This window comes from Podarcis melisellensis, assembly GCF_964234715.1.
Source record: "Podarcis melisellensis genome assembly, chromosome: 3".
Lineage (NCBI taxonomy): Eukaryota > Metazoa > Chordata > Lepidosauria > Squamata > Lacertidae > Podarcis > Podarcis melisellensis.
The window spans coordinates 42,693,054-42,712,464 of record NC_138530.1 but is presented as its reverse complement, the minus strand read 5'-3'; the positions used below and the strand labels follow the sequence as shown (position 1 = coordinate 42,712,464).

Below are 19,411 nucleotides of genomic sequence, written 5' to 3'. Positions count from 1 at the left end.
TTTAATGAATTTCTTTTAACAACTGTCAAAAGGAACACTGGGATCAAAGTGGCATGCGGCCCAGTCTTACACATATTTAGTTGGTAGAGCAACTCACTGAGTTCAGCAGAAGAATTGCAGCATCAGGCATTTTTCCTCAATATGATTGCACAACAACATACCCCAGTAGGTGACATTGCTGTCTGACTGCATAGCTTATTTATAAACAGGCATGAAGACCATACTATTGACAGTGCATGAGTTGGAGCTCTCCATGATAAGGAGCTGGTCCCTGTTATCTTGGGCAAATCACTACTGTCCAACCTCAGTTTTTCATATGAAAAATGGGAATAATATTGACAAAACTCACAACAAAGGAATGAAGGAGAACCTTATAAATGTAACATGTTTGAAATAAATTCGTTTTCATGTCACTTTAGAACTTGTTTTTACTCTCTGTGATTCTGCTAAAGCCCAGTGTGCATGAACAGAGGAGCCGTGAGTGAGGATGGAAGTCTGCTTGCACCTGTGGTCCAGAGTCACTGCAGCTTCCCAGTACGGAGAAGGGCAAGGCCCGGGGGAGGTCAGTGCTGTGCAGTTGCACCTGCAGAGCCAATCTGCCCCTCCTGTTGGTGCATCCACACCGTGCCCAGCTCCCCACTGCCTCACCCTTCTCCCTCCCAGTAAGCAAGTCTCCTTCCCACCAACTGCTCCTGTATGAACAAATAGAGCAATATGACAGCTGCTTAAACCCAAGCCCACGGAGCTGTTTGAAATGCTAAATCATTTCTGTACAGCAACCTGCCACGTGGACTTTGTGGCTTTATCCCTGATGCCAGAAGCCACCAGCTTCATGAAGCAATCTATTGCATGTTGAATGAGGCAATCTCCATGCCCGGTGGCCTTTGCAGTAGCCTCTGTATGCATGAAGGCTTATATGAGAGCATGGGGTGTGGATTTCAGCTCCATGGAAGGGGGTTCTTCGAAATGCTAACCTTTCCCCTATCTTCCTACCCAACAGTACACGTCAAGCTCTTCTGGAGGAGAAAGTTCTTGTGAAGAAGGGAGGATGCGGAGGCCAACCCAGCTGAGGCCCTTCCATTCTCGGAACGTTGTTGATCCAGACTTCCCCATTCTTCACTTGTCAAGTGACCCAGATTATTCTTCTAGCAGCGAACAGTCATGCGACACCGTCATTTATGTTGGCCCCAATGGCACAGCCCTTTCGGACAAGGAACTAACTGACAACGAAGGTCCCCCGGATTTTGTCCCCATAGTTCCTGCCCTTCAGAAGACCAAAACTGAAGGCAAGCTGGAGGACATGAGTGAGACAGCCCCCAGCACTTCTGAGAGAGACTGCTTGAAGTGCAATACATTTGCGGAACTCCAGGAGAGGTTGGACTGCATTGACGGCAGTGAGGAGACTGACACGTTTCCTTTTGAAGAACTGCCTGTTCAGTTCAGCTCCGACCAAGTGACTAAGTGCCCTGTGTCAGGCCAAGCAGCAGAGCTCACTAGTACATCAGAAGAAGGCCTGGCAGGCTGCCAAGAACCTGATAAAGATTTCAAGGAAAACCTGAATGCAACAGCCAACAAAATTCAGGGAAGCCATTCCCCTGTTCACACCGGGGTGCTTAATGAGGCACCCACCCCTCCATCACCTAGGAGTGTTACAGGCAGTCCAAGTAGCCACACAAACTGTTCCCAGCAATCCCACAGCACGGATCTGCAGAGCAGCCGAGAAAGCCTGAACACTTGCGGCTTTGTAGAAAGCAAGCCTCAGCCCATGGGTTCCCCGCGGCTTGGCATTGCAAGCCTTTCCAAGACATCAGAGTACAAGCCGCCCACTTCTCCTTCTCAGAGGTGCAAGGTTTACACCCAGAAAGGGGTGCTGCCCAACCCTGCACCACCGCCGTCATCCTTAAGCAAGGACTCCGGGATGGTGTCCAGTGAGTCTCTGATGCAGCCAGAGATCCGCACTCCTCCCATTGGCATGAGCCCACAGCTCATGAAAAAGTCTGTGTCTTCTAGCAGTGCTGATTATGGGGAGCCCATTGACAACGAAGAGCAGCAGGAGGAGCAGCAAGAGCCACCTCTTTCTCCTGAGTCAAAGAAGGAGATTTTGAGCACCACCATGGTCACGGTGCAGCAGCCCTTAGAGCTGAACGGAGAAGATGAGCTGGTATTCACCCTGGTTGAAGAACTGACCATTAGTGGGGTTCTGGAGAACGGACGTCCAACAAGTATCATCAGCTTTAACAGTGATTGTTCTGTGCAAGCTCTGGCCTCCGGGTCTAGGCCGGTTAGCATTATCAGCAGCATCAGTGAAGATCTTGAATGCTATGCCAGTACAGCTCCTGTGTCTGAGGTCAGTATCACCCAGTTTATGCCTCTTCCAAAAATGGGACTGGATCACAAAGCTGAAGAGGCTGAAAGCAGACGTTCCTCTATCAGCTCATGGTTGAGTGAAATGAGCACTGGAAGTGATGGCGAACAGTCATGCCACAGCTTCATAGCCCAAGCATGCTATGGGCATGGGGAAGCACTGGCAGATGTGCCCATTCCTGAACTGGCAAGAGGCGTACAGAACAGCAGTGTGGTTTGTATAAATGACAAGCAAAAGCCAGTCACCGAGGAAATATTTGTACTGCCAGAGGTTACCGATGAAAGTATTAATAAAATGTCACCTATCAAAGGTTGTAAAATATCAGCCCTGGGAAAGACTATGGTCACCATATCAAACACCACAAGCCTAAGCAGTTGTGAAGGTTTCATTCCAATGAAGACCAACATTACTGTGTATCCATGTATTGCTGTTAATCCCTTTAAGGCACAAGAGCCGCCTGAGACCATATCTGCAGTGTCGTCACCAGCAAAAGTTGCCCAGTCTCAAGAGGTGAAGGAATCCAGTGTAAGAAAAGAGATAAAATTTGATGATCCTTGGCTAAAGAGGGAAGACAGTGTGAAAAAAGAAAGCTGTGGCCCCAAGGCTGAAGCCATCACTCAACAAAATAAGAAGCAGAAGTCAGCAGACAGGTTTAGCAGCAGTAGCGGAGAGACTTCCAGCTCCCCGGGAACGGAAAACCTGAAGAGGGTTGTAGATGGATGTGAAATGGGACTTCCCAGTTCCACAGCCCACAGCCCAGCACACACTACGGAGAGCTTTAAAAATGGCAGCCTCACGAGAGGCGTTCAGAAGGCCAGCAAGCTGGAGGAATTGGATGCTGTTTCCTATCATTACATTGAGGAGAACAGTGCCATTAGCTGTTCTGTTGGGTCCCAGACATCCAGAGCTAGCTTGGAAAGAAGGATTGCGTCCCCCAAACACTGCGTTCTCACACGTCCAAAAGGAACTCCGCCGTTGCCTCCCGTGAGGAAATCTAGCCTGGATCAGAAAAATAGGGCCAGCCCTCAGCACAGCACATGCAGTAGCAGCACCAGCAGCCCTTTGAACCAACCAGCACCTTTCCTGGCTAGTTTTCCCGATGAGCTGAATGGGAAACAAAAGGGTTCCTGTATGGAGAGCGGTAACAATAGTAGCAGTAAATTGTTTAGTGCCAAACTTGAGCAGCTAGCCAGCAGAACCAATTCCTTGGGAAGGCCCAATGGGAGCCATTATGAGTGCCTGTCTTTGGAAAGGGCAGAGAGTCTGTCCTCTGTCAGCTCCAAGATGGGTCCTGGGAAAGACACCACAATGCCCAGAGCTGGGAGAAGTTTCAACCGCAGTGCAATGTCCTCACCCACAAACTCAGGCCTTTCTCAGTCTGCAGGGGCCTCGCCAAAGGCCAGTCAATCAAAGATCTCTGCAGTGAGCAAGCTCCTCTTGGCAAGTCCTAAGGCTCGAAGCCTGGCTGCCTCAACCACCAAAACACTTAGCTTCTCTACCAAGTCCCTCCCTCAGTCTGTGGGGCAGAGTTCAGGCTTGCCTCCCAATGGAAAGAATATGTCCTGGTCTACTCAGTCTCTCAGCAGGAACAGGGGCTCTGGGCTCTCCTCAAAACTGCCCCTCAGAGCCGTCAATGGGAGGATCTCAGAACTTCTGCAAGGAAGCACAGGCACCAGAGGGCTGCAGTTGCGTAGGAACTCGGACACAGATGACCGCAGCGCCGTCCACGGAGAAGAGAAGCCAACTGTTCACCTGCTGCCTTCACCTTACAGCAAGATCACTCCACCTCGGAAGCCTCACCGCTGTAGCAGTGGCCACGGAAGTGACAACAGCAGTGTCCTGAGTGGGGAGCTGCCACCTGCCATGGGGAAAACAGCCTTGTTCTACCACAGTGGAGGAAGCAGCGGGTATGAAAGCATGATGAGAGACAGTGAAGCAACGGGAAGTGCTTCCTCAGCACAAGACTCTATGAGCGAGAACAGCAGCTCCCTCAGTGGGAGGTGCCGAAGTCTCAAAAATCCAAAGAAGCGTTCAAATACAGGTATGTCCTTAGACTTCTAGATTGAGAAATAGCACCGAGACCTGCTAAGTAGGTTTCAGAGTTACTTACCTTATTGGGGGGAATGCTAAAAACTTTTCCATTGGAAATTAAGGCATTTTAAGGTGATTAACTCAGGAGGAATTGGGCAGAAGAGGATGAACGGTCCTTGGAGACCAAGACGTGCCCAAATTGTGAACTAGAATAATATGTGACACTGTAGAACATCTTTACTGCTTGCATGGCATGGAAGTTCAGCTGGGAGAAATTAACAGAATTTCTGTCCTTTTTGTTAGGTGAGTAAATATGTGACTATGCCAGTTCTTCTGTTAAACCAACCTTCTCCAACCTGGTGCTGCCCTCTAGATGCCTTGGTCTCCAGCTTCCATCAGCCCCAGTCAGCATAGCCAATGGTCAGGAATGATGGGAACTGTAAACCAAAACAACTGGTGGGCACCAACTTGACTTTGCTGATTTCAGACTTCTTCTCTGGAAGGGCATTTTTCAGGGTCCATTCTTCATTTGTCTAGACTTTGCTTCACCTGTACAGATGGAAATTACTGTTCTGTGCCCAAAGCAAAGACTCAAAGCATTTTGAACAAGAGCACGAGAATATTATTCTTTCAAGACTACCATCAAGAATAATTCTCAAAAGACATAACTATTTCCAATTTCCATCACTAGGCTATCTTAGGGTTTTGTTTTATTTTTGTCATTTCTGCCTTATATTCAACAACCCAGCCCAGTGTCCCTTTTAGAATGGCATTCTTCCTGTTTGTTCTTACCAATGAATGTGTTTTAATGAGAAAAGCAGGTTCTGTAGAGGACATTTTCTTACCTACTGTCTTATTTGTTTTATTTATCACATGTTTATCCTCTTCCTCAGGGGATAAACAACTTAGGACAGTATGTGGGAGATGAGCCATTTTATCTTCATAACAACCTTATGTTCACCCAAAACTTCCTTGGCAGGAATTCAACCTATGGCTCTAGTCCCAAGTCATAGAAACCCCTCTGTAGTGTAATGGAAAATATCCAACTCTCTCTCCATTATACCATACTGACTCTTCGAATAGTATTGACTACAAAGATTTGGAGTGGGGGTTATATGATATTTTAGATGTTGCTGGGAGCCCAGCCATGGGAAGATATGCTACATGTCCCTGTTCAATGGACAGCCTGAAACTCAACTTTGCTCTTTCCCTTCCTCTGATCCCAACTGGCTACACACTCTTCTCAGCTATTTGTGGGTTTCGCTAGTGATCCAGCCCCACCTTTCAGCATTCCCCATGGATGGATTGACAAGAAATGAAGTAGATGTTCCACTAGAAGGGCTGCATAGGTGGAAAGGCCATCCAATCCTTTTCCTCTGGACCACTGATCCAACAAGGCAAAAGAGAGATCACATTCCAGCAGTGGACTCTTGGTCAATTTCTTGTAGACCACCTAGATTCTTATAATGAACTAGATGGGCCTCAGGCTGATCCAGCAATTACTCCTTAATTTGTAATTACAGGTTCAGAATATGTATTTCTAATGCTCAGGCGCATTATGAATCTAACATCATTTGCCATAGACATTCTTCTGCCACTTTGAGTGTAAAATAATATCCCTCAAATGTGCCAGCTGAGACCCATTCATTAATCAGTGAAGCAAAAGTGGATCACACAAGACAGAAGCCACCCCACCCTTCACCTCTTGCTCCCAGTGTGCTGACAATCCTAGAATACAAAGCTAGCACCCATACTAATGACCAAAGTATAGCAGGCTGTGTAGGAAGGAGAATTTTAACCTACATCAGATAGAGCTGATTTTTGCCTGACCTTGTGGAATGGCTTCATAAGTGAGGGGAATATATACTTTCCATTTCTAGCTCACTTCATGTGAGGCCCTACTTTCCTATAACTGCAAATGAACTCTATTGGCCATGGCTGGTCTAAAAGGTAAGTGGCCTATCCAAAAAGGATTTGTTTACTATCGCCAAGATGGTAGAGTCATGTTTCTTCTGAGCATGTTCTCAAATCCTTCCTCAAGAAAGGGAACTTGCTCTATTACAAGGGAACTTGCTCTATTACAAGGCTGGCACACTCTGGTTATATATTTGATCCTGCGCACACTTTAGTTACATTTCTCCTGCTATGATACAGGATCCGCCTCTTTTTCAGAAGAGGTTGAATAAGCATCTGTCAGGGATGGTTTAGATCTAGAAAATCCTAGCATAATGCAGGTGTTGGGACAGCTTGACCCTTGAGCTCCCTTCCAGCACTCAGACACACTCGATGGAAATGACTTGCCCTGTTACCCTGATAGATCTTGAATCCATTGGCCTTCAGCACAAAGTGTGCAGCTCATCTTTACTAAACCGTGCAAAGCAGGGGATGTGAAATGGAAGAGGGAGGGGTTAAATATTAATTTTGAGCTTCGATGCATCTATTTTTATCAGACCACCATTTTTAATGAATTGTACCCATTTCTAATTAAGCCTGGAAGTAACAGGTCATATTTAAACACCTTGTCATTCCTTAAAAAAAAGAAAAAAGTCTATGCAAATATCTTTTTTTCCTCATTAAACAATTGTCAATAAATAAAGCCTTCCACTTTTTATAGCATGTTTTCTCATTGAATTCCCACCCCCCAGCAATAAAGTCATAATTCTGTATTGGATGGAAGCACAATCTTTTACATGTCAATAGATTTATGAGGACATAAACATAAGATTATGACTGCAGCAGTGGGCCAGGCTCAAACTGGAGTGGAATGGGGAAATCTGCTGGCATTAATTTATGGTCAAGAATAGTCTTGCTTCAGTTTTTCCCCCTCTTAAAGGCAGATCTCCTTCCCTTAATCCTTGTCCATGTATAAAAGATTGCCATTGCGATTTAAATATACATATCTATCTCAAAGAACCCAAGGCATTTCCTATTATTTTAAACTATGGTGTCAAGAGCACTGGACCCTTCCTGATTTGCTGTCATGGATACACACTGCTATAATGGATATGGTGCTGTAGATATGCTCATTTCAGGTCAGGTGACCTTGTCTGGTTTATTTATGATTATTATTAACGGAAATGCTAGCTGTCAGGCGTGATCAACATGAATCAACAGAAAACCCCTTTTAGAGAGGCCACAAAGACTTTTAAGAAAATCGCCAGCAGTCTTGTGAGGTTTCACGATTGCTTTTGAAGTTCTCACACACAGAAGAGACAGATTCCTCTCTTCTCCCTGCCTCCTGGAGATTTTGTTTTCTTTTGGTTTTCCTTAAGTGCATTACAGTACTTCTATACACTTAAGTAACGGTTTTAGAACCTGAGCATCAAAGGGTACGCAACAGGTTTTGAAAGACAAGAGCAATTTACCTTTCAGTTTTAGTCCTGCTTAAATTTCAGGTTCTAAATTTCGTAAGCACAGGAAACTGCTTGCAGCTACCTGATTGTTACATAGCCTAAACTAACACATAGTGTTTAATCATACATACAGGCAAATACAAACACATCCTCCTGTTAGTCACCAACTTCCACCTACCATAACTATGTGTTGACTTTTCGTAGTGCTTTATTAACATTGGGTCTAAACCTTCCATTATTTGCTGCTGAACCCTGGTATTATCCACTCACTATGCTGGAAGAATGAAAGGACAATTCATGGCAGGTCCAGGATTCAGATGCAGTAAATAACGTTTAACCCTTGTTCATCCTTTTTCATTTTGTATGGGCTTCAGACTTGTTTGGCATCTACTCCCCCCTTCTGTGCAATATTACTGCTTCATTGCAGAAGACAGAAAGTGAGCAGAGATAGAGGGAACTCTAATCTCCATTGTGCTCCACAGGACTTCCATCTGCATAAACATTACTAGGACTGGGCTGAAAGGAAAGTAAGAGTCAAGCTCACAATTAGATTTCAGCTGTTCCTGATTGTTTGACCTTGGACTCTGTTAACTGGACCACACATATCCTAATGCCATCGCCATTTTAGAGCAGCCTAGTGCCTTTTTATAATTGTCTTTTTGTGACAGATCTTTCCTCCCTCACTACCTCCTAGCATCTGTGCAGCTATTTATTCTCTGGTTTCCTCCTCCCTCCTGTTAACCTCTGCCCTCTAAGAGTGAATGGGCACCATGGCCACTTTTTGTCCAAATAAGAAGGTGTGATTAAATAGCAACAAGATAGCTTAACCAAGGAGGCAAGACAAACACATATATTAGGCTGGTCACAAACCATTCATTGGAAACAATTACATTTATCCTGACTTAAAAGTTTGAGCCCTTGTAAAGAAGCCTCAGTATGGCCTGTGCAACAATGCTGGCTTCTGCAAGCTATAAGGCTTTTGTCTCACCAGCCTTCACCAACCTGGTGCCCTCCAGATACTTTGGATTATAACCCATCAGCCCCAGTCAGTGCTGACTGAGGCTGATGGGAGTTGTAGTAAAAAAAAATGTGGAAGGCACCAGGTTGAAAAAGGTTGGTGTACACCAGGTTTAACATAGCAGATGGTGGGAAAGGCAATGAATGTACTAAATGTGGACACGGCCCAGGCAGTTGAATACATTCATGTCCCATTGATTTCAGTCATTGTTGTTTTTGTTGTTAATTGAGTTTATATACTGCCCTGTACCTAGAGGGGGATGCAGGTGGCGCTGTGGGTTAAACCACAGAGCCTAGGACTTGGCAATCAGAAGGTTGGCAGTTTGAATCCCTGCAACGGGGTGAGCTCCCATTGCTATGGCTCTGCTCCTGCCAACCTAGCAGTTCGAAAGCACATCAAAGTGCCAGCAGATAAATAGGTACCGCTCTGGCAGGAAGGTAAACGGCGTTTCCCTGTGCTGCTCTGGTTCGCCAGAAGCGGCTTAATCATGTCGGCCACATGACCCGGAAGCTGTACGCCGGCTCCCTCGGCCAATAATGTGAGATGAGCACTGCAACCCCAGAGTCGGCCACGACTGGACCTAATAGTCAGGGGTCCCATATTCACCTTTATACCTAGAGGTCTCAGGGCGGTTCACAGAATAAAATCAAAATATAAAACCACAAAATACATAATCAAAATAAAAACAACAACCCAATAGCCCTCCCCCAAAATAGGTTGTACATGCTTCTCTCCCTCACCCTTTGTCCTTGAAAACAGTACAGAACTCAAAAGGTCTTTACTTTGGCTAGATCATGCTTTGCCATTTTAAAATTAGGGATGCTATTCTGAAGGATAATCCAGTGCTATCACTTTTCTGGAAACTAGGTCTGTGCCAGAATCATGTTGTTTCCGATAATGAGGTCAGGCTGTGGTCTAGATACCATGACTTATTTTTATTTTATTTGAGGCATATGCCACTTTCTACCATTTTTTAAAAATAATAATTTCTAATAACGTCTAATAATAACCACATTCATACAAATGCAATTCATAACCAATTGAAAATTGATAACAACACATTGAGAGTGATCATCCACAGTCAGATTATTCCATCAGGGTGGGGCTAGGGGGCACTTAGGCATCTGAGGGTCTGATTCCCTCACTTCAGAACTGTTTCTGCTGCTGCTAAGGTGAAGGCAGCCCTCTCACACACACCATCTCTTTTTTTAAAAAAATGACATGATAGCTAAATATGTTAATATCATGTTTTGTTAGGTCATTGGTGGTTAGGTAATAGTTTTAAATATCATGTTCATTTTTAAATCGTAGCCAATCCAAACGGGCATGAGAATGAGCTACAGTGGACCCTCCAGATACAAATAAAATTCATTCCAGGGGTCCATACTTAACCTGAAAAGTCCGTAACTGGAGGTGCCGCTTCTTTGCATGCGTGCAGTGCACAGAGCACTTCTGCACATGCACGTGCAGCCAAACTTCTGAGTTTGCCGCGTTCGCAACCCAAAAGTTACGTATCCAGAGCGGTACATAACTCGAGGGTCCAATATATTACAATGCTCTTTCAGAGGTGAATTTGACTCTCTTGCAATGCAATTCTGTTCATCGCTCTTCAAAAGTTCAGTGTGACTAAGACCTGGGGAGTGTACATAGGATTGTAGCCTTAGTCTGAATATCCATTTTTCCCCAGGTGCAATGCTATGAGCTCATGAGTCTTTGGGAGCTAAAGAATATAAGAAGGCCACAGAAGGCAAACCTGTGATTAGATTTACATTATACAACAGGCTCTCAGACATACACTTAAGCTCTCAAACAATCTTCACAGATGCATTGGCTTTTTCATACATGCTATTTATCGGCTTCCAGTTCTTGTCCCCCTGTGGCGTTTCTAATCCATAGCAAGCCCTCGAGCACAGACTGCGTATCATTTGCAACAGGATGAGGTTTTCTAAGGAAGATCTTCCTTAGGCGACTCCCCTCCCTGCAACTTTTATTTGGTTTGTATAAAACAGGCTCATGTCCCTTTTTATATATAGTTAGCTAGATCAAAGGGTTTTTGGGTCTGCCTGAAACTATGACTAATTATTGACTGTAATACTGGTTCAAGGGAGAATCCATTTCCCTTCATTAGGAGCATGTGGCTGCATAGGTTTGAAAATTGCCTGTGCGCACTTTCATATTTGCTTTTCAGTAAAGCAACAAGCTCGGAACTGAAAATGTGCAAAGTACACAAGACAGAGCTCAGTACAGCAGAATCAGCATGGCTGGGTATTTCTCCTTTTTTATCTTTTTAAAGAATGGGGCTTCATGGTCAATCTTTTAGAGAGCAGCTTGTTACCGATGGACAAAGGGCCCCAATGTAATTTGCTCCTGGCTGCCTGCCTGCTGGCAAGGGCTGGGCTAGAGCACTTGGAAGGGAGATCAAGCACAGGGATATTGGAGCATATAATAGCTTATATGGTTGGCTGCTTTGGGAGAGAAAATCTAGCTATTGGTTCCTGAGATTTGGTTAGTAGGGCTTAACGTGGCCTCAGCTGATCTGACATGTCACATAGCAGCAAAGACCACATTCTTAGAAAGAGAGACCTGTTCAATTCAGTGTGGCTCGTAGAAAACAGAAGAGGGCTCAGGAAATGACATTAAACCAGACAAGTGAAACCTGCAACAAAGGTCTATCTGCCCTCCTAAAAGGGAGGCTTCTGTACAGGATTCTGGCCAGCCATTTCCTCCAAGCAGGGCATTTCAGGCTCCTCCTTCCTCTTCCTCTTTCTTTTCCAACGATTGCTCCACATTCTGCAGCTCCTTAGTGCATGCACAGTCTTCATTGGCCAGACTTACCTCTCTTGACAATGCCAGCTCCTCCCAAAGAGCTGGCCTAGGTGGTGTCAAAAGGGGAGCGTGTTGGGTGTGGCTGAAATACCAGATGTTCGATATCACAGCTGGAGAGAGGCCTCTTACACTCATGTTCCGTTAATGGCTTCCCACAAGCATCTGGTTGGTCACTGTGAGAACAGGATGTTTGACTGGCCTGATCCAGCAAGCTGTTCTTAAGTTCTTAAAGAATCCTAAACCCTCCCGGTCCTCTTGCACATCCCTAAAAGAAAAAAAAAATCTGAAGAAAAATTGAGATATTTTTGCCTTGCAATAGGTTGGACCAGCTGACTCATTGGGTCCCTTCCAATTTTACTCTTCCATGAGTGCTAAACCTCTCCCTCCCCTTTGCCTTCTGTTGTTTTCAGTGGAAATAGGATGGAGGTGAATTGAGACCAGAAATGGACAGAAGAACACCACCCTTGGTTCTGCTTTACTAGTAGGGATGGGCAAATATGTTAATTTTTGTTTCTCTCTGTATCTAATTTTTCCAGTCATAGTTCTGCACATTTCTACATCAGTTTTTTAATTTTTTTTTTTAAAGTCATCTAAAAATTCATCAGCTTTTTGCTGCTTATTTCTCTTACTATGCACATTTTTATATGCAGTTTTGCCAAATACACAATGGATCTTGTATGTCATTTTTACTAATATGTGTACTATAGTGTATGCATTTTTGTACAAATTAGTGGGTAACTGCTTTGAAAAATTCAGATCAGTGCTAATTTCAAAGCATAGCTGTGTTTGGGTTCACATACGGTTTCAGAAAGTGTAGAATTGGTAAACTAGCCTTTAAATGCAATCTGAATTGATTTTCCCCCACCCTTGCCTGCCAGTGAGAGCCCAGCAGGCAGCACCTTTATAATCTCTCCCCCTCTCACTTCCAACACTTCAGGGATTGTAGGTTTAGGCTTTTAAAAGCGTTTTTATACTTATGTTGTACCTCTGTTGTGACTACAATTCTGGTAGTATTCATCACTTATGTTCACTATTGGAATAAGTGCTAAGCAACATTTCCTAATATTTAATAACGCAGGTGTAGGGCCCATGGTGCTCATATCTGTTGCCTGACAGTGTTGAGTGTTTTAGGACAGTGTCAGAGACTTTTCTTTTTCACTTTGCTTTACATAGGAACCTTTATGATTCCTTCCACATTAAAACGTTTTATGAACAGTGTAGCTTTTTTAAATATTGCAATTCATACTGAGTTTCCTTGGCAAAGCAATTGCTGAATGTCACAAGAGAAAAAGACTAAAAGTGCCAATAGTTAGATTGTTAGTCTCCACCTCCATCTTGGTTTTAAGCTCTTCTAATTAATGGTGTCATTTGTAAGAACAGAGGAATACAAATTCAAAAATGGATATTTGAAAATAAGTTGTAATACCAACCGGGTTTATTTGAGAATGAATGTAGGGGGAGATATTGCATCTTCTGAGAAAGCTGGAATCTATCAATATCAGGGTCACTGGAAGCAACAAAATAATTTCTAAAATAGTTATGCATAGAACGTGGAGATAGTTATACTATGTGTTTTGTTGCTGTTGTCTTTAAGTGTTGCCATCCACCCCAAATTGAAAATATCCATTCCACCCAAACTTTAATAGTAGTAGTAGTAGTAATTATTATTATTATTATTATTATTATTATTATTATTATTATTATTATTATTATTTATACCCCACCCACTCTGGGCGGCTTCCAACAAAAGATTAAAAATACATTAAAACATTGGTCATTAAAAACTTCCCTAAACAGGGCTGCCTTCAGTTTCATCTGTTGCTTCTTGATAATGAGTTACTACAAGCAGACTAAGAAGTGTCATATTTGGAGTCTCCACCATCCCCCTGACTGCAATGCTTGCACAACACTGTGATCTGACTGTGATCTGGATTGCATGACCGGTGCAGCTGAAACACAGACTATTCAGCCTTGCAATGAGATGTGGAAAGGCGATTGGACCAAGAGGTCTTTGGATTCCTTCCAATTTCACCTCCCTGCTTTGTGCATTTTAATAATGGAATATCAAATGCACACATACTTACACAGATGTAAATATAAAATCAAAATGAAAAACTCAAGGCAGTTCCACACATTGCACAGGAAAAAACTTTCTCCTCCAAGATTATCTGAACAGAAACTGTGAAACACTAAAGACCTTTAGTTCTAATGCCAAAAAATATGCCGTAAGAAAACATGCTGTCAAAAATGAAGAAACAAACAAGCAGATCATTTCTCTTTGCATCCAAAAGTGCCAGAATTCACCCCCAGTTTCAGATGAGCTGCAAGGCACCAGAGATTGAAGTGAAGTTACACACACTAAATTCTTGTGTTGGATTGCAGTTGCAGTGTTTGGTTCAAGAGAAACTTAGTCGCATTTCAAAGCAGCATCTCACGTACTTGCTTTGATGATGGCAACAGTGATGGCAATTCATACATAAAAGTTATTTCTTAATCTTATTGGTGATGTTCACAGTAGCAAAAGGAGCTGCTGTGTGTGTGTTTGGTGACCCTTTTAAACACTTAACTGCTGGCTGGAAAGCAGAGATGGTGAAATGGGCCCCAATCACAATTTTTTTTGTTCATTAAAAACAACAGCATTGATTTTCCCAGGTCACAGCCAGGCCATTTCAAGCAGCAAATCTGTGTTGAAAGGGATCCGAGTAATCATTTTTTACACGCTTGACTACCACGTGCTGGCACTGAGCTTTCGACCGCATGAATATAGGAATGATTTAATAGAGGAAGTAGCAGTGGGCTATTGTGCATGTTGAAGGCTCTGTGGAACATGCATGATTGAGTTGGACACCATTAGACTACTTGTAAATAAAACCTGCTAACTTGGCTGGCTAGGAATTCGCTTACAGGAACACAATTGCCACTAGCTTGTCTGGACCTTACCCCATCTCTTTCAGGAAAGCTGGGAAAGGGACTGAGCTAATTCATTTTTTTTAAGGCATGCCTTGGACAATAACCAGCTCAGAATCATCTCCATACACAATAGCATTAGACAACTGGCATAGCAATAGTGTGTTGAAATCCAGCCCCAGTGAAGATAAGCATGGGGGTGAGGAGGCGTGTTGCTATTCAATGGCTGGCTAGAGATGTGTAGCTGTTGGACACTGTCTGCTGTGACCTACATCTTCTCTGGGACTTCTCCCAAATTACTTGTCAATCTGCCATGCTCAATGAGGGACTGCCTCCTGACATTGCACCAGTAGTGCTCATTTACAGACTCTAAATGATCTGCCTCAAAACTAATGATGCTAGGCCAGGGAACACAGGGCGGTTGTGGGAGAGGTTGGGGGTGATGGCGGAAAGCATTGCTTGGTACAATTAAACAACTGATAAAATAATGGCAGATAAAATAATGGGGATTTTTATGGAGATTTTACTCAGTTTCCCCCATGTGAAATGATGTTCAGTGTGACAATAAAAGAATTGTCCACATTATTGGTCAGTCTAGGAGGAAATAGTCATATTGTAAAAGTTTTATTTCATGAGATACTCCAGCCGTCCCTAACAGGGATGCTGCTATCCTGCTTGCAGATGCAAACCTGGAGTTCATTGGAGTCTGATAACAGAATAGAGAGCAAGTAAAAAATAACAGAAAATGGTCAACACATACTTTCCACACTCTTGTATCTATCTGATCATAGCCTTTTATCTCCTTTGTCTCCATCCCATTTTGGGTGTCTCTTTCCAATTGGCTCTCCAGATCTTTGCTTTTTGGTCATAAACTCACACCCAGTTACTTGTCTTGCTGTTCCATTCTGATCAGCAAATCTGGAACCCTAACACAGTACACCGTGTCCCACCCTTAGATTCCTCATTTAGACATTTGCCACACTGTTCTTACAAAAAAACAAAACAAAACACCCTTCTGTGCATCACCTTTCTATTTAAAACTCTTGCCCAAGGATGTTCCTATATGCCCTGGTTTGCACCTCATGTTGTAAATTCTTATCTGCTTTTAGCTATCATGTGCTGTTTGTCTCACGATTCCATGACTCCGTATCTTGATCCCCCTTGATTAATTAGAAAATGATACGCTATCCATATAAATATATGTATGGGAATATGGCCATGTTATTCTAATCTCACACTTTTCACCAATTCCTTATGATTATCACATTTATTCATTGGCTGTTGCTATCCTGTCTGCCCCTACAAGGACTTCAACTATCAGCCATGTTACCAAGCTCAAATCAAGGTCAGCACCCAGGGCTTTAAATGCTGTACCATAACCTGTTGCAATATGATTCTGACTCTTTCAGGGTAGAATCAAATTACTCCACTCCCCTTTTATGAGGGAAGGTTTGGAACCAATTCATGACTATGGTTGTTGACAGTTACCTTTGCCCATAGAAAAAGGCATCAGGATGGGTCATAAGGTAGAAATACTAGAAAACAGAATCAAAGATGGATGTTTGTTTTTTATGAGACACATAAGAAGAGCCTGCTGGATCAGGCCAATGGCCCATCTAGTTCAGCATCCTGTTCAGATGCCTATGGGAATCCTACAAGCAGAACTTGGGTGCAACAGCGCTCTCCCCTCTTGTCATTCCTAGCGACTGGAATTCAAAGGCACGCTGCCTCTAGCAGTGGATTGGAGCCATTGATGGTCCTGTTCACCATTAATATGCCTTTTAATCATTTTTAAAAGAAATACTTCCTTTTGTGTGTCCTTAGTAGTTCAGTGTTGGATGACTCCAAGTATTATAAGAAAGGTGAAAAAAACTTCTACAGTGGTAGCTCTGGTTACAAACTTAATTCGTTCCGGAGGTCTGTTCTTAACCTGAAACCATTCTTAACCTCAGGTACCACTTTAGCTAATGGGGCCTCCCACTGCCGCCGCGCCACCACTGCATAAATTCTGTTCTCATCCTGAGGTAAAGTTCTTAACCCAAGGTACTACTTCCAGGTTAGTGGAGTCTGTAACCTGAAGTGTTTGTAACCCGAGGTACCACTGTATCTACTTTCAACTTACCATGCATAATCTTATACAACGTGGTTGCATATCCAACCCCTTCCTTGTCTTTTTGTTGTAACTTTTTGTTGTGGTCATGTAGTTTGCACCCTATAGCTGAGCCATAGCTGTGGCATTACCCCTATGGGGTAACTGAATATTATCACATATTGTCCATTGTTGTTTTAAAGTTGCCCAGGTTTCTTGTCTTGCTAGACTTTTCACAACCAATGCATCTGAACCTTAAAAAATAAATTACTTGATCCTCTCGGAAACAGGTGCAATGCATGCTGTTCTTAACAGCATGATAAAATAAAATTGTCCTTCTGAGATTGGCAGTTGATTCAGTTAGACTGTATAAAGAGGGATTCACTCATTTTCAGTTCGCAAAAGAAATAGAGATATAAGGGTGAGTTTTGCTGGGAAGCGCATATGTGTATAGATAGACAGACAGATGGACAATAACCTTGCCAAAACTCCCATTGCTCTCTGCTTGCTGTAGAGCAGATGTCCACTGTGTGTTTTATATAGATATAGAAGTATATTTGGTTCATGCTCAGCACTATAGAGTATGTGCATTTGCTGTTTGAACCAGTTAAGTCTTTCCTTTCTGTGGTATCATGAAAACTTGGTGGCACTCACCATAAAACACTACTGTATAGATATATTTTCTTACACAACCCATCTCAAGTGAAATCAGATAAACCACAGAGATTAAATAGAGGGACTCTGGGACAGCAGGAATTCCTCTTAAGTCACCCTATACCTTCTGTATCCAGACTAATAACCAGCTCATTAATCAATGCCTATTTAAAATAGATTAAGTTTCAAATCACCTTCTCTGCAAATAAGAGAGAATTGTTTCTCTGCTTGTTGTTCTACAGGTAGGAGAGGAATGCTTTTTCTCATTTCCCCTCACACTGTTGTTCATTGTTTACAGCAACACAAATGAGCAGTTGCAAATGTAGTTCAAAATGTGAGGATCAAAATAACACAAACACAGGATTCTGGTCAGTCAAGCTCACAGAGGCAAAATACTGGATCTTTAGCAGGAGGTGAAATATGAATCTGGTTCCAGAAGAGGAGATAATAGAAATGGGTGGATCTTTTGTGAGGAGAAGTGGGTTGGACCTGTCCCCCTCCACCAGTCTTAGCTAGCCATCTTCCTATTCTTCCCTTCCTGAGAAAAACCTTCATGTCATTCTAAGGCTAGCAGTTCCTGAGTGTATTGGACAAAATGATCAATAGGAAAAACAAAAGTCCCCTGATACGAGCAGAAACATTTAAAAAGCAGTAGCAAAGTGAATTCTAGCCTTATCTGCAGGTGGGATCATGTGGAGATTCGTATGGTGGACAATATTGTGAAAGGGTGTTGTCCTCGTTTGGTAAATGCAGTGAAAAATGCTACTTTTTTTTAAAAAGGAACAATCTGTCAAAAGATTATAGTTCTCTTTCTGCTAGTGGTTTATGAATGTAAGTCAGTCTGAGATGCCACAAGAGTGGTTCTAGTGCACCATGAGTGGTGCTAGGTTAAACATGTTTAGGTCTGTATGGGTTTATGGGGAGAGATGGGGTCTGCACCTGCTAGGCTTGCTTCCCTTTCAGCTCTGCCCACTCATGATTGGCTCAAGACATTTTGCTACCTGAGGCACTTCCTCACCTCCCTTCTGTCCCTTTGTGTCTCTTTGTGAGAATCATGTATACTCTGAAGATTTGTTCACTCTTAATTATCAGACCCAGTTCCTGAGCTGTTGAGAGTGGGGCAAGGCAAAGGCAAGCAGCTCATTGCTCAGACCAGAGAAGGATCCTGACTGGATGCTAAGTGAGATTATGCTGTGCTAAACAACACTAGAATTTTGCAAGAAATAAATTTAGTGATACATTACAGATATGTTAGCACTTGTGGACTGCAGTATTATTGTATATTTGATGGTAATGTTCAGAGCTAATAGGCAGCTTTCCTCAGTCTTGTTTCCTTGCATGTTGTAAACTCTTGTTTGAAGAGAAGAATGAGAGTTTTGTCCTTTGATAACAAAACCTTATAACTGTGACCTTGCTTAGGTTCTCAGAGACGGAGACTCATCCCAGCTTTATCGCTTGACACAACATCTCCTATAAGGAAACCTACCAGCCCAGCAGTACGCTGGGTAGATGGACCTCTGAGAAGTTCCCAGAGAGGAATGGGAGAGCCCTTTGAGATCAAAGTCTATGAGATTGATGATGTGGAGCGGCTCCAACGACGGCGCATGGGGGACAACAATGTGAGGCATTCCTAATTTATTTCTGATCTTTAACTCTGAAGATGTTGATTCAATCTTACTATAACTTGTTCATCATATAAGTGGGTTTCCCTTGGGGCGGGGGGTGGGTGGTTGAAGCAAATGAATAAACCCAATAGAATAGACAGAAATGTAATTCTCACAGAGATGGAATACCTGGCCAAATTCACACCTCCAAAAGAGAATCTATACAAGAATCCAATAATTATGGCATTCGCACAGCAACTACAATCCTAGATGAAATTTGAGGTCCCCAAACCACATATCCATGTCTACTTCTGTACACAGAGAGCTTCCTCATGCTCCAGTTCTCTTCATCAGAGCAAATAGCCCCATGTGCAGATTCATATATGCACAGAGTTGTGACTCCCACTGAAGGGAATTGAATACCTTTGCAGCGAGGAGAGCTCTGCACAAGGTATGCATGAGAAGTCTCTGGTCTGAGAACTGTGAATGTCCCAGGCAATTCAAACCATTGAAGAGATGGCCAGCTGTGTAGGCAAAAGGCTGAGCTGCTGGGTTTCCAATCTT

General features: G+C 43.2%; 1 protein-coding gene across 5 annotated transcripts in view; it reads left to right on the top strand.

The window, feature by feature from the left end:
- KIF26B (kinesin family member 26B) overlaps positions 1-19,411 on the top strand; it is a 270,354-nt gene that overhangs the window by 246,567 nt on the left and 4,376 nt on the right. For all 5 annotated transcript variants that reach the window (XM_081905777.1, XM_081905776.1, XM_081905778.1 and 2 more), the window contains 2 exons: positions 1,001-4,406; positions 18,663-18,862. In XM_081905777.1, coding sequence (XP_081761903.1) covers positions 1,001-4,406; positions 18,663-18,862 — 3,606 coding nt within the window. The remainder of the gene's footprint in view (positions 1-1,000; positions 4,407-18,662; positions 18,863-19,411) is intronic.